Source organism: Quercus lobata, chromosome 4 (genome assembly GCF_001633185.2).
Source record: "Quercus lobata isolate SW786 chromosome 4, ValleyOak3.0 Primary Assembly, whole genome shotgun sequence".
Lineage (NCBI taxonomy): Eukaryota > Viridiplantae > Streptophyta > Magnoliopsida > Fagales > Fagaceae > Quercus > Quercus lobata.
In genome coordinates this window covers 28594677-28608459 of record NC_044907.1, presented here as the reverse complement: position 1 = coordinate 28608459, position 13783 = coordinate 28594677, and the positions used below count along the sequence as shown (strand labels likewise).

Genomic DNA, 13783 nt, shown 5'->3' with positions numbered 1-13783 from the left:
GTCAAGTAAAAGCGGGGCCTTCAACCAGTAATGAGTGAAATACAATCATGTCATTGTGAGAAGCCGCTCAAATAATCTTGGATCCATCCTTGTATAAAAATATATGTCAGACTATAAGAGCTAGCTTTTGGTTTTTACAACATTAATTGGATTGGAGAAATTATTTTATAGTTTATAAGATGCCCGCTTATCGCGTTTCTCAGGGAATTTTGTAGTGGAGGCATGAGTATACTAGGAAAGTTTTAAAGAAAGGGATTAGTTGCAGTAACTTATTATCCTCTATTAGAGCCACGTCAAATATCAGGGTCAAATAAAAAATAAAAATAAATTTGAGAAATCATAAATAAATAAAAAATGTGTGTATGTATATACATACATATATATATATATATATATATATATTTTAGCACTCCTTTTTACTCCACCAAAGCAAAATCTTTCTCTCCATATGGCAGAACTACTAATAAAGACGAAGATGATACTAAATCTGTTATATATATATATATTGATAGAGAAGCGGAAAATAATCCATCTCCAGCTCGTCCAAATGGCTCGTCCAGAGCCTACAGCGCAGGTTGATTCCAGAGTATTATCCAGAAGAAGAAGAAACGTCCATGAATAATAGCACCACTCCATAAATTAAGTCTTCGATGGACGACATGATCGTCCATCAGGTTCGTCCATGAGCAATCGTTAGATATCCTTGGACGACTAAACCGTCCTACGCCAGACAGACGGAAGGTCAACACTTAGACTTTCGACTAAACCCGCAACTATCTCAACAAACCCTTCGAATAAGTTAACTTCCATTAGCGGTTACAGTTTTATATCCGTTGAGGTAGTTAACTCCGGAGTTGTTGGTTTCCACAAATCCTGGGACGGTTATTGGACAAGTAACCGTCTCAGGCTCCCTATATAAGGGATCGGTCTGAACCCGACAGAGGTAAGATTTTCTCTCAGACAATTTTCCAAAATACTTGGAACTTCCTTCTCTACGAAACTAACTTCTCCATCGGAGGGGGTTCGACCGGTCTTCTCCGGTCTCCTCTTTGATTGTGTTTCCTTCCTTGCAGGCCATCAACTGTTTCGATAGCCCACCGAAGCCAAACCATCCACCTTACTGATTCGGAGCGATATCAGTTGGCGCCGTCTGTGGGAAGCGAAGGTTGTTTTGCGACTTTCTTTTCCGCGACAAAGGGTTAGGATGGTCAGGACCAGGTCGAGGGCTACTAGCCCTAGCCGTCAGGGAAGCAGAGGCGCTTCAAGTGATCCCCAGCGTGATCGCCAATCTGCACCAGTCATGCAGACGTCATCCGTTCAGAATATGCAATCCATGGCGGCTGCAATGGCGGAATTGACTCGCCAAAACCAGGAGTTAAGGATGGAGATCACTCAGAGGAGACAGACACGTGAGGAACACGCAGGGCAGACACAAGGCCATGGTGACACACAGAATACTGAGATTGGAAGTCAGTTTAGAGGCACCACTTCACGGACAGTGCCACACTTAAAAGAGGAGATGGACCAAATGAAGAAAGTCATGGAGGAGATGAAGGAGAACATGAGGAGAACGAATCCTATAGAGGATTTGGTCCACAGGACTGACTCTCCTTTTACGGCTTCCATCAATGGTCACCCTTTACCATCAAAGTTCAAACTACCTTCCCTGGACTCGTATGATGGGACACGTGACCCCTTTGATCACATTGCAACATTCAAGACAACAATGCACCTTCAAGGGGTCCCTGATGAAATCATGTGTCGAGCCTTCCCTACTACCCTTAAAGGCCTGGCACGAGTTTGGTTCAATAAAATCCCCCCAAGTTCCGTAAGTTCTTTCGAAGAGTTGAGCAAATTGTTTGTTAACAATTTCATCGGGGGACAGAGGCACAAGCGCTCTTCGTCCAGCTTACTGACCATAGAACAAGGGGAGAACGAAAGCCTGCGGTCATTCATCACTCGTTTCAACAGAGAAGCCCTTAGTGTGGACGAGGTGGACGACAAGCTTCTACTAGCAGCCTTCCACAACGGGATTAATTCCGATTTATTTATCCACAAGCTATACGAGAAGGAGCCTCAAACCATGGCCGAGCTCGTCCATTCGGCTCAGAACTTCATGAATGCAGAAGATGCAATCATAGCCAAGAAGAGAAAAAGAGCTGAGAGGATGGAAGCGCACCCAGCTCGACACTCAGAACAAGCCCCTCGTCCAAAGAAGGGACGGACGGAAGATAGGAAGAAACGAGATAGCAGGAAGACAGGTCCCTTGGGAAGAAGCCAGAACTATACACCCCTGAACGCTCCACTTAATCAGGTGCTCATGCAAATCAAAGACGATCCTTCTTTAAAATGGCCAGAGAAGATGAAAGGGGATCCCAACAAGCGCAATAAGAACAAATATTGTCGCTTTCACAGGGACCATGGGCATGACACGGATGAGTGTTGGAAGGGATCGTACAGAAGAGATCGTACAGAAGAGAAGCTGAAAGGCAAAATAGAGGAATCATCCCGGCCCCCACTAGGAGAGATAAGGATTATCGTTGGAGGGAACCCGATGGGGCGATCTTCCAAGTCGAAGAAGACGTATCTCAAAGTGGTACAAAATGTCCAGCTCTCTGGACGAACACCAAGGACGAGCCAACCATTTCCTTCACCGATGAAGATGCTAAGAGGATCCATCACTCGCATGACGACGCGATCGTCATTACACTGCTCATTGCAGATTATACAACCAGAAGAGTGTTAGTTGATAATGGAAGTTCAGCAGACATATTATACTACCCCGCCTTCCAGCAGATGAGGCTTGGACGAGATCAACTTCGTCCAGTATGCTCGCCGCTGATAGGATTTGGAGGAATGAAGGTGCAGCCCGTGGGTACCGTTACATTACCAGTTGTGGTAGGGTCATACCCTCAACAGATAACCAAGGAAGTCAATTTTCTCGTGGTAGACTGTACTTCTTCATACAATGCCATCATTGGAAGACCCACTCTTAATAGTTGGAAGGCGATAACCTCGACCTACCATCTATCAGTCAAATTCCCTACGGAGTACGGGATAGGACAAGCACAAGGAGATCAGTTGGCAGCTAGAGAATGCTACTTAGCCATGATGGCTTTGGACGAACAGGTGCAGACAATGAGCATCGAGGAAAGAAGAGTTATTGCAGAGCCCACGGAAGAGTTGGAAGATGTTCTTTTGCAAGAAGATGATCCTGAGAAATTTACCAGAATTGGAACAGGTATGAAGGAGAAGGCAAGAGAAGACCTCATCCAGTTCCTGAGGAACAGTATCGACGTTTTTGCATGGAGTCATGACGACATGCCAGGAATCGACCCAAGTGTGATCACTCATCGATTGAATGTATACCCCTTTTTTAAGCCTATCCGTCAGAAGAAGAGGGTATTCGCTCCCGAGAGGGACAAGGCAATCAAGGAAGAAGTTCAAAAACTGACCACGGCAAAGTTCATTAAGGAAGTCTATTACCCGGATTGGTTAGCCAATGTGGTGATGGTGAAGAAAGCTAATGGAAAGTGGAGAATGTGCGTAGACTTCACTGACTTGAACAAAGCATGTCCCAAGGATAGTTATCCTCTGCCACGCATTGATCAATTGGTGGACTCTACTGCTGGCCATCAGTTGCTGAGCTTCATGGATGCCTTCTCAGGATATAATCAGATCAAGATGGATGAAGCTGATCAGGAAAAAACTTCCTTCATTACCAGCCAAGGCCTGTTTTGCTACAAAGTGATGCCCTTCGGCTTGAAGAACGCAGGGGCAACTTATCAAAGGTTAGTGAATCATATGTTTCGTCCACAAATAGGACGGAATGTGGAGGTTTATGTCGACGACATGCTTGTGAAGAGCATAGACGAGGGAAGCCATCTAGACGACCTACAGGAAACCTTTGAAACACTTCGGCGATATAAGATGAAGTTGAACCCAAGCAAGTGTGCGTTCGGAGTATCGTCGGGAAAGTTTCTGGGGTTCATGGTCTCGCAAAGAGGAATTGAGGCAAATCCGGACAAGATCCAGGCTATATTGAACATGGAGCCACCGAAGAATATCAAAGAAGTCCAATCCCTCACAGGACGAGTTGCCGCCTTGAACAGGTTTGTTTCGAAAGCCACAGATAAGTGTTTACCTTTCTTTAAAGTCCTCAGGAAGGCATTTGAGTGGACGGACGAATGCCAAAGGGCCTTCCAAGACCTGAAGGACTATCTCACAACTGCCCCATTATTAAGTCCATCCGTGCAAGGAGAAGAACTGTACTTATACTTAGCGGTGTCCCCACACGCCGTAAGTTCAGCTTTAATCAGAGAAGAGGGGAAAATACAAAAACCGGTGTACTACACTAGCCGGGCACTCAGAGGAGCAGAGGGAAGATATCCGCTCATGGAGAAATTGGCTTTTGCACTGATAACGGCTTCTAGGAAGTTGAGACATTACTTCCAAGTTCATGTCATCAATGTCATGACGGACCATCCGCTTAAGAAGGCAATGAACAAGTTGGAAGCCGCAGGACGACTGATTCAGTGGGCAGTTGAACTTAGCGAATTCGACATTCGGTACCAACCGAGAAATGCAATAAAGGCTCAAGCCCTAGCAGATTTCATCGCAGAGTTCACTCCAAGTTACGAAGACCTGGGGGAAGGAGAGTACAACAAATGGGTCGTCCATGTAGATGGATCATCTACATTATATGCTGGAGGAATAGGAGTTGTTTTGCAGTCGCCGGAAGGGGACAAATTGAAATACAAGGCCCGTCTGCAATACCAGACTACTAACAATGAAGTGGAGTATGAAGCCCTTTTAAAGGGGTTGGAACTGGCCAAATCTGTAGAAGCAGACACAATACTTGTCATGGGAGATTCTCAACTGGTCATAGGCCAAGTCAATGGAACATATGAAGCCAAGGAAGACAGAATGAAGAAGTATCTAAGGAAGGTAGTACGCCTTGTGAAGAAATTCAAAAAAGCAGATTTTGTTCAAATCCCAAGGGAAGAGAATGTGGAGGCAGATACTCTGGCGAAGGAAGCATCTGCGAATGAGGCGTTGGACGATATAGATGGTGTACACTACATGCCAAGTATAGACCTTCCAGAACTGATGCAGATAGAGGGAGAAGGAAATTGGATGACCCCAATAGTGTCCTACTTAAAGGACGGAAGGCTTCCAGAAGAGAAGGACGAAGCAAGGAAGCTCAAAGTCAAGTCAGCCAGGTATGTGCTTATGGACGAGGTGTTATACAAGAGAGGTTTTTCCCAGCCTCTCTTAAGATGTTTGGCTCCGGACGAAGCAAATTACATGTTGAGGGAGGTTCACGAAGGAGCATGCGGGAACCATTCGGGAGCCAGATCACTCGTCCATAAAGTCATCCGTAGCGGATTCTATTGGCCAACCATCCAAGCTGATGCTAAAGCATATGTCAAAGTATGTGATCAATGTCAACGCTTCAGCAATATTCCCAGACAACCAGCAGAATATCTCACGCCAATGATGGCCCCTTGGCCTTCGCGCAATGGGGACTAGACATTTTGGGGCCCTTTCCGACTGGAACTCGGCAAATGAAGTTTCTGGTGGTGGGAATAGATTACTTCACAAAATGGGTGGAAGCCGAACCCTTAGCCAAAATTACACAGCAGAATGTCAAGAACTTCGTCTGGAAGAACATTGTATGCAGATTCGGAGTACCAAGAGTACTAGTGTCTGACAATGGACGACAGTTTGACAACACACCTTTCAGGGAATTTTGTGAACAGCTTGGAATGAAGAACCATTACTCCTCACCCTCCCACCCACAGGCCAATGGCCAAGCAGAAGTCGCGAACCGATCCTTGTTGAAGATCATCAAGACTCGGCTCGAAGGGGCAAAGGGAATATGGCCGGATGAATTACCAGGTGTTTTATGGGCTTATAGAACGACAGCGAGAACTCCAACAGGAGAAACTCCTTTCAAACTAGCCTACGGAAGCGAGGCAGTCATACCAGCAGAAGTACACATGACGAGCCACAGGGTGAGGAAGTATCAAACTGAAGAAAACGAGGAACAGCTCCGTCTTAACCTTGACCTTATGGACGAGGTCAGGATGGATGCAGAACAGAGGACAGCAAGGTACAAAAATCTCATGGCAAGACAATATGACGCTATGGTGAAGCCTAGGCGTTTCAACATCGGGGATCTCGTCTTGAAGAGGGTTACCTTGGCAACAAGAAACCTGGCCTACGGGAAACTTGGCCCAAATTGGGAAGGACCTTATAGGGTTATCAACTGCAAAAGGCAAGGATCCTACTATTTGGAAGCTTTGGATGGGCGGAGGCTGGAACACCCTTGGAATGTCGAGCACCTCAGGAAGTACCATCAATAAGTGCTGACTCTTCACCAGTGTCCTTGGACGAGATATCCGGACGAGCAGAAGTGTTTACTACTATTAAGTGTTTTTAAGTATTTTAATAATCCCCTAGAAAGTACATTAGTGTTTTCACTTTTGTGCTATTCATGGATGAGTTGGTTTGTATTTTTAATTCAATAAGGCACTAGCTCATGAGCATGTGTCATGCCTGTGGACGAATGATTACATAAGTTTGGATTTTCAAATATATATATATTGTTTTCAAGTATATTATTGGAATCCTTAAATGTTCATTCAGATTGATCCACAAAAAGAAAGCAAGCATGGACGAATGAAATCCTTGGACGCAAGGATATATCGTCCATAAGCCTTCCTCCAAAGGAAAGATGAAAAGGTACATCCGTCCATAATCCTGGACGAGATGAAAACTAAACTGAAAATTAAGCAAAGGTACATCCGTCCATAATTCAGGACGAGATGAAACCTAAACTGAAAATTAAGCTAAGGTCCGTCCGTCCAGAACATAGGACGAGATGAAACCTAACCTTAAAATGAAACTAAGGTCCATCCGTCCAGAACATGGGACGAGATGAAAAGGGCATACTCGTCTAGACCTCAAGACGAGGTGAATTCCTAAAAGTGTTCGTCCGAGACACGGACGAGCAAAGACCTCAAAACTAGCTTAACAATCCATTACATTGGACGAGAAAACGCTAAAAAGTCTAATCATCAAGGACGACAAAATGATCGTCCATAATTTTGGAATGATGAAAAATTTAGCCAAAAGGAATCAATTTACTGTATCTTGGTGATGTAATAAAATTCACCCACATGCCCAAGACGAGGTGAACTGCATTCCTAGATGGACGAACCACACTGCTGATATGAAAATAAAAATTTCATACATAAAGCAGGAAACATGTATATTCAAACACAATGGAAGTAAAAATAGAAGTATTCATTTCTTTCATGAAATTCAAAGGGTGGACGACCAACGTCCAGAAACCCCTTCAGTTTTGAATATGAAAATGTATATAAAACTCGTCCATAATCCTGGACGAGATGATTGTACTTGCATGAACTTTAAAAAAGAAAAAAAGAAGTAAAAAGCCCAAAACAACAGGCACTTCTATGAAAAGGCAAATAAAAGTAAATTTTCTAAGGAAATAGATTTCACTTGGGTGAGCTCGTCTTGGGGTCGTCCTGAATAACTTCAGTGTTAGCATCGTCCATGATGTTGACGTCCTCGGAACTCGTCTGCAACACGGAACTCTCTGTAGCAAGAGGAAGCTTGAACGAGTTGAAATCCAAATCAGGATACGCCTCTTTGGCATCAGCACGGAAGTCTTCATACCCAGCTGCATAATGACTGTCTAGACGATTCTTATACTCGTCAGACTTCTTAAAGGCAGCAACTGCTTCCTCACGTGCCTTCTCCAAGGACGAGGTAAGCTCTGAAACTTGTCCCTCGAGATGGACGATGCGGGTATCCTTCTCTAAGTTGTCAGCTTTGAGCTCCTCCACTTCGTTCTTCAACTTCGTCTCGCTTCCCAGCAGACGATTAAAATCCTCTGTCAACCTAATGACCTCCCCCTTCTTGAGCAAAACCTCATGGCCCAGCTCCTTAGCCTTATCCTTGGCTGTCTTGGCCTCTGAAGCAAGCTCCTTGGCCTGGCAAGTCGCTGTATAAAACTTTGACATAGCCTGCATTTGGACGAAAAGGAGTTAGACATTTCATTCAAAATTAAATGTCTACACACTAGGACGAGGAAGAAACTTACCTTGAAAAGGTCATGGATGCCAGAACGCTCAAACTCCTTCACTGACATGTTGTAACATTCGTTAACCTCATAATCAGTGACGATCCCTTTGAACGTCCTCCATGCATAACCCTCGTCCAGAACCAAATTAGAGGGACGATCAGAAGACTCAGACAGGCCAAGCTTTTGAGAAGTTTTGGGAGCAGGGGGAGGATCAGACGGAACAGGATGAACCGTTTGGACGGGCTCCACGTCCACCACAGGCTCGTCCAAGTTCACTGTTGGTGGCACGAACTTGGGAACCTTTGGAAGGGAAGTCCTTGGTTTTTGTTTTTTGTGGCCACGACGACTGGGGAGGTCGTCCAGATCCACAGTACTCGAGATTGATTTAGACTTCCTCTTCCCAGCCTGGACAGAAGCCACTTTAGCAGTAGGGGCAGCAACATCCTCGTCCCCGCTAGCCACTGTTTTCTCCTTGTTTTCCCTCATCGTGCTTATTCCTATGGTGAGGAAATTTAATATATATATATATAATAAAAAATAAAAATAAAAAAAGAAGGGAAAGGAAAGCTGAAACAGTGGACGATCACTTACTTCGACGAGTGAGCTCCTCGTGACTTAAATTCTCAGCAGTAGGAGTTGGACCGAGTCCCCAAGTTGCTAGACGAGAAAAAGTAACCAAGTCGTGGAAAGTCCTTCCTGGAAAAGTGCGAACCACTTCTATCTGATCCAAGAGAAGCTTATCCAAACGTGGACGAACGACAGCTGCATCACCAAGATAAAAGGTTAGACGAGTGACAGATAAAAATTTTTTGAAGGACAAACAAGATAAAATGGAAAGAAAAACATACCCTCAGGACGAAGACGACCTAGAGGGCTGGTAAAAGGAGGGAAGAGGGGAACACCCACATCAGCTGGGTCCCCAGCCCAATTTCCAGAAATAATAAAAAATTCTTTTTTCCAAAGCCGGTCAGACGAACTACGGCCCGTTATTAAACTGTAATATGAACCTCTGGACGAGAACTGGTAGAACCCAGCAGATTTTTTGATCTCTGAGGGCTTATAACAGTAAAGGAACTCGTCCACTGTAATTGGACGGTTCTCTTCCAATGCCTCACGCCATAATACTTGCATGGCAACTATCGTCCTCCAACCATTGGGGTTGAGCTGGTTTGGCCCAATACCCAACCTTTGGAAGAGGTCTCTGCAGAAAGAGTTTAAGGGAAACCTAAGGCCAGCTAATAGGTAAGAAGCGTATACCCCTAAGCCAGAGGAAGGGGAACAACACCATTCTCCAGGCTGGGGTAGACGAGGGTTAAGCTCTTTAGGGATTTGATATCTATCTACAAGAGTTTTTAACTTCGCATCGTCTAAAGTGGATGCTACCTCTGGGGCACAACTATAGATTACATCTTCGTCCTCTTCCTCGTCTTGAGGAGGACTTGATGGCTGTCTGGACGAACTAGCCCCAGATCCAGAAGCCGCCCTACGTCGTTGTTCCTGAAATTCCTTTAAGGGAATGCCAGGAACCCCAGACGAGTAATGCTCGTCTGAGGAATCACTACAGGACGAACTATCTACACTACCGTCACTCTCAGAAGAACCGTCCTGGTAGTCGTCTATCTCTTTCTCTAGACTAGAAGATGAAGGCATGGTTGAAATGTAGAGGACTTAAAATGAGAGCCTAAAAAGAAAAAAAAAAAGAAAGAGGAAATACCTGATGAAACTAGGACGAGAGCTAGACGAAAATCTTGGACGAGTTGGCAGAAGAGAGAATGAGGAAAAAAGTGAGGGGCATGAAAGAGAATGCGCTATTTATAGGCCCCAACAACAGGGTCAACGAAGCGACACTCACCACTCAGAGATTGACACGTGGCGATCCCTTTAGGAAACGAAATCGACGCGACTGGCCAACCAACAGTTTCGTGACACGTGGCGTACGAAAAAGCGAAATTTTGTTAAAATCACGACAATGTCCTGGACGACCCTTTGAACAAAGGGGCAACTGATAGAGAAGCGGAAAATAATCCATCTCCAGCTCGTCCAAATGGCTCGTCCAGAGCCTACAGCGCAGGTTGATTCCAGAGTATTATCCAGAAGAAGAAGAAACGTCCATGAATAATAGCACCACTCCATAAATTAAGTCTTCGATGGACGACATGATCGTCCATCAGGTTCGTCCATGAGCAATCGTTAGATATCCTTGGACGACTAAACCGTCCTACGCCAGACAGACGAAAGGTCAACACTTAGACTTTCGTCTAAACCCGCAACTATCTCAACAAACCCTTCGAATAAGTTAACTTCCATTAGCGGTTACAGTTTTATATCCGTTGAGGTAGTTAACTCCGGAGTTGTTGGTTTCCACAAATCCTAGGACGGTTATTGGACAAGTAACCGTCTCAGGCTCCCTATATAAGGGATCGGTCTGAACCCGACAGAGGTAAGATTTTCTCTCAGACAATTTTCCAAAATACTTGGAACTTCCTTCTCTACGAAACTAACTTCTCCATCGGAGGGGGTTCGACCGGTCTTCTCCGGTCTCCTCTTTGATTGCGTTTCCTTCCTTGCATGCCATCAACCGTTTCGATAGCCCACCGAAGCCAAACCATCCACCTTACTGATTCGGAACGATATCATATATATATATATATATATATATACATACACTAGCCTCATCACACGTGCTTTGCGCGTGCAATAAGGCTTTTAATTTTTTGGTTTAGTGTTATAATTTTTTACTCATTCTAATTTGAGATTTACATTTTTTTTTTCCATAAAAATTGTGCGTTTAAGACTACTAATATAGCTAGAAGTGTCATAAGGTTAGCTATAAAAAATGAACAAATCCACATATGTTTATATGATTTCAATGTTATTTCGATGTTCATTTTCTGTAGCTAACCTTATGACCCTTCTAGCTCTATTAGTAGTCTTAAATGCACAATTTATGTGGAAAAAATGTAAATCTTAAATTAGAATGAGTGAAAAATTATAACACTAAATAAATAAATAAATAAAAAGCCTCATTGCACACGCAAAGTACATGTGATGAGGCTAGTATATTGAAAGGTAGTCTCCTTCTGATTAAACATCTTCTATATAAATTTTTTTTGTCTAAACTAAACACCTTCTGTATAAATTTCTGTCTCTAAATTTAACTCACGTGTTTCTTACTTTTTATCAAACAAAAAACTGTACATCTGCAATTGACTTCTTTATCATGAAGCAAGGGATAATTTTGCCTTAGTAGACAACATGTACATGCATCTTCAAGAGCAACATACTTATTCCGTACTCACTACACACTCGCTAAATTAAAATATTATTCCATGCCTCAAATCCTTTTAGCTGAACCTATGTACAGTGTTTTTGTCAGCACTACCACCTCCATCTCCCTGGAATCTCCCTCACCAATCACCACCATACTACTGGGGAAAAAGAACCACAATCAGATATAGAATTTCTTGAAGGGGAAATAAATCAAATATAACATTAGGATAATGAATTATTATAATGAATAAATTCATGATAAATTCTTTTGTAGACACCCCCCCATAAGTAAGTTGATCCCTATAAAACGTGTATAGCCTTAGATGTCTTCACCAAAAAAAAAAAAAAAAAAAATGTATAGCCTTAGGTGAAGGATCCTTACGCTACAAATTAATATGACTACAGTGAATTAGTAATTTCATAATAATTTTTTAATATTTTCTAATTAAAAAATAAAATTAAAGATTAAAAAAAAAAAAAAAACTCGTTGCCAAGTGAAAATTCAACAAAATTTGGCCATTCAAGTCAAAAAGCTAATTGGCCATATAAAAAATATAAATGAAAATTACATAAAATCATGGTACAAATTTTTAATAAAATTTGTAATATTTACGAAAGTGTTTTTCAAAATAGATTTGCCAGGTCTATAGATTAAGATGGTTCAACAGCTTATTGAATTCGGTTTCAAAAAGAAGAATTTTTAACCAAAGATTTCAACATCTAAAATTAAATCCAATTGACATTGGTCTAAACTACTAATAACACAGTACAACTTTCTATGTTTGATTAATACTCCCTTGAAGACCAAAAAAAAAAAGGCTCTAAAGAATTCATCAAGAAAATTGGGCGTTACTCACATATTTGAACCTCCATTCTTGAACAATTTTTTATTGCTACACTTGTTAAGGGCTTCCACTACAAACAACTACTCTATTTGCATGTTTTTGTTTTGCTTTGATTCGGGCAGCACAATCACCAAAATGTGAAAATAGCTCTGGAAATAGGCTTTTGCTTAAGAGACTCATGGTGGTTGGAAACATTTAGATTGGTGTGATAACTGATAAGCATAACCAATTAAGAGTAGTAGGAGGTTATGTTAGAGGAAAGTTTATGTTTTGGAGTGGGAGAATAATTAAACGTGTTTGTGTGGTTGTTTGTTTTTTGTTTTTTTTAAATGAAAAATATCAAACTTGGGTTGCCACTTGCCAATATGGATAATAGTGCGTTTTGAATTCTACAATGGATTTGTGTGACCTATTTTCAAGGGTGAGGAATGGAGCAATTATCTGGGGAGCCTTTTTTTTTTTTAATCATTGAATTATTAAATTTAAATTGTAATCAAATATGTATATATCTTTCTTTTCTTTTTTTTGGGATAAACTTGAGGATGTTAAAAATAAAAAATAAAAATTTGATTTGAAGATAAACGTGAGGATAATTTTTTTTTTTTTTAAGGGAAAAAAAAAAAAAAAAAAGAACCAACAACAACAACAACAACAACAAACGTATAGTTGCTTTGAAGAAGTGGGTTAATGGAAAAGTGATCTTATTTTGTAGGAAATGTTTTAGGTGAGAGTTAGAGATATATTTTTACATTGTTGTCCTCAAGTTTTGCCCCTACTTAAAAGTAGGCTTTAGGGGTATTTTGGAACAAAAAAAATCCGATCTAAACAGAGAAGCCCTTAAATAGTAGTAGTAGTAGTAGTATATATATATATAGTTGTGTGAGGAAGAGAGATATGCGTAGAATTGGGTGTCTTTATTTGTAGTGATTGTTTAAAGTGTTTAAGAACACAACTTTTTCTCAAAACTGAAAATATCACCCAAACAACATTTCTTGTTTTTATCTTCTTGAAAAATCGTTATCAAATATAGGAACAAAACACAAATCATGTCAAATTTGTTGGTTGAAAACTGGTTTCAAATTCAAATTTAAGAAATTAGTAAAGTTTTGAAAACAAATAACAAAAATCCAGTGACCAAACAAGCCGTTATCTATCGATCATAGGTTTTGAAAAATAGTTGGTAAGCATCTAGCCCTTTTGTCCAAAATTGTGTCAAGTGGGGGTGTCCAACCCACCCAACCTACTACCACCCAATCCAACTACTTTGGCAGTCGGACGCGAGTCTCGACCTTCAAAAACCCAACATCGGCAAGCCAGTTGCAGTCTCATACACCAAAACCTATGAAACCCAACTTGATTGAAAAACATCAAGTCCAACGATTTTAAGCTTTTCAACAACTTCTTCAACTAGATGTGACGGATTTCAACAAATAAAACAACTAGATCTGGTAGAAATATACCAGATTCGACGAGTTCTCCACACGATTTAGCGAAAATCTCTTCGGATTTAACGAGATCTCTACCAAATTTGGCTAGACCTCACCAAATCTTA

At 41.8% G+C, this 13783-nt stretch overlaps 1 protein-coding gene across 1 annotated transcript; it reads left to right on the top strand.

Moving 5' to 3' along the window:
* Positions 1–1204: 1204 nt before the first annotated feature.
* LOC115984981 lies at positions 1205–5532 on the top strand. Its single transcript, XM_031107956.1, has 4 exons — positions 1205–2095; positions 2461–3513; positions 3640–4934; positions 5001–5532. Exons 1-4 carry the CDS (start codon positions 1205–1207, stop codon positions 5530–5532), a joined length of 3771 nt encoding a protein of 1256 aa, XP_030963816.1.
* Positions 5533–13783: the final 8251 nt, after the last annotated feature.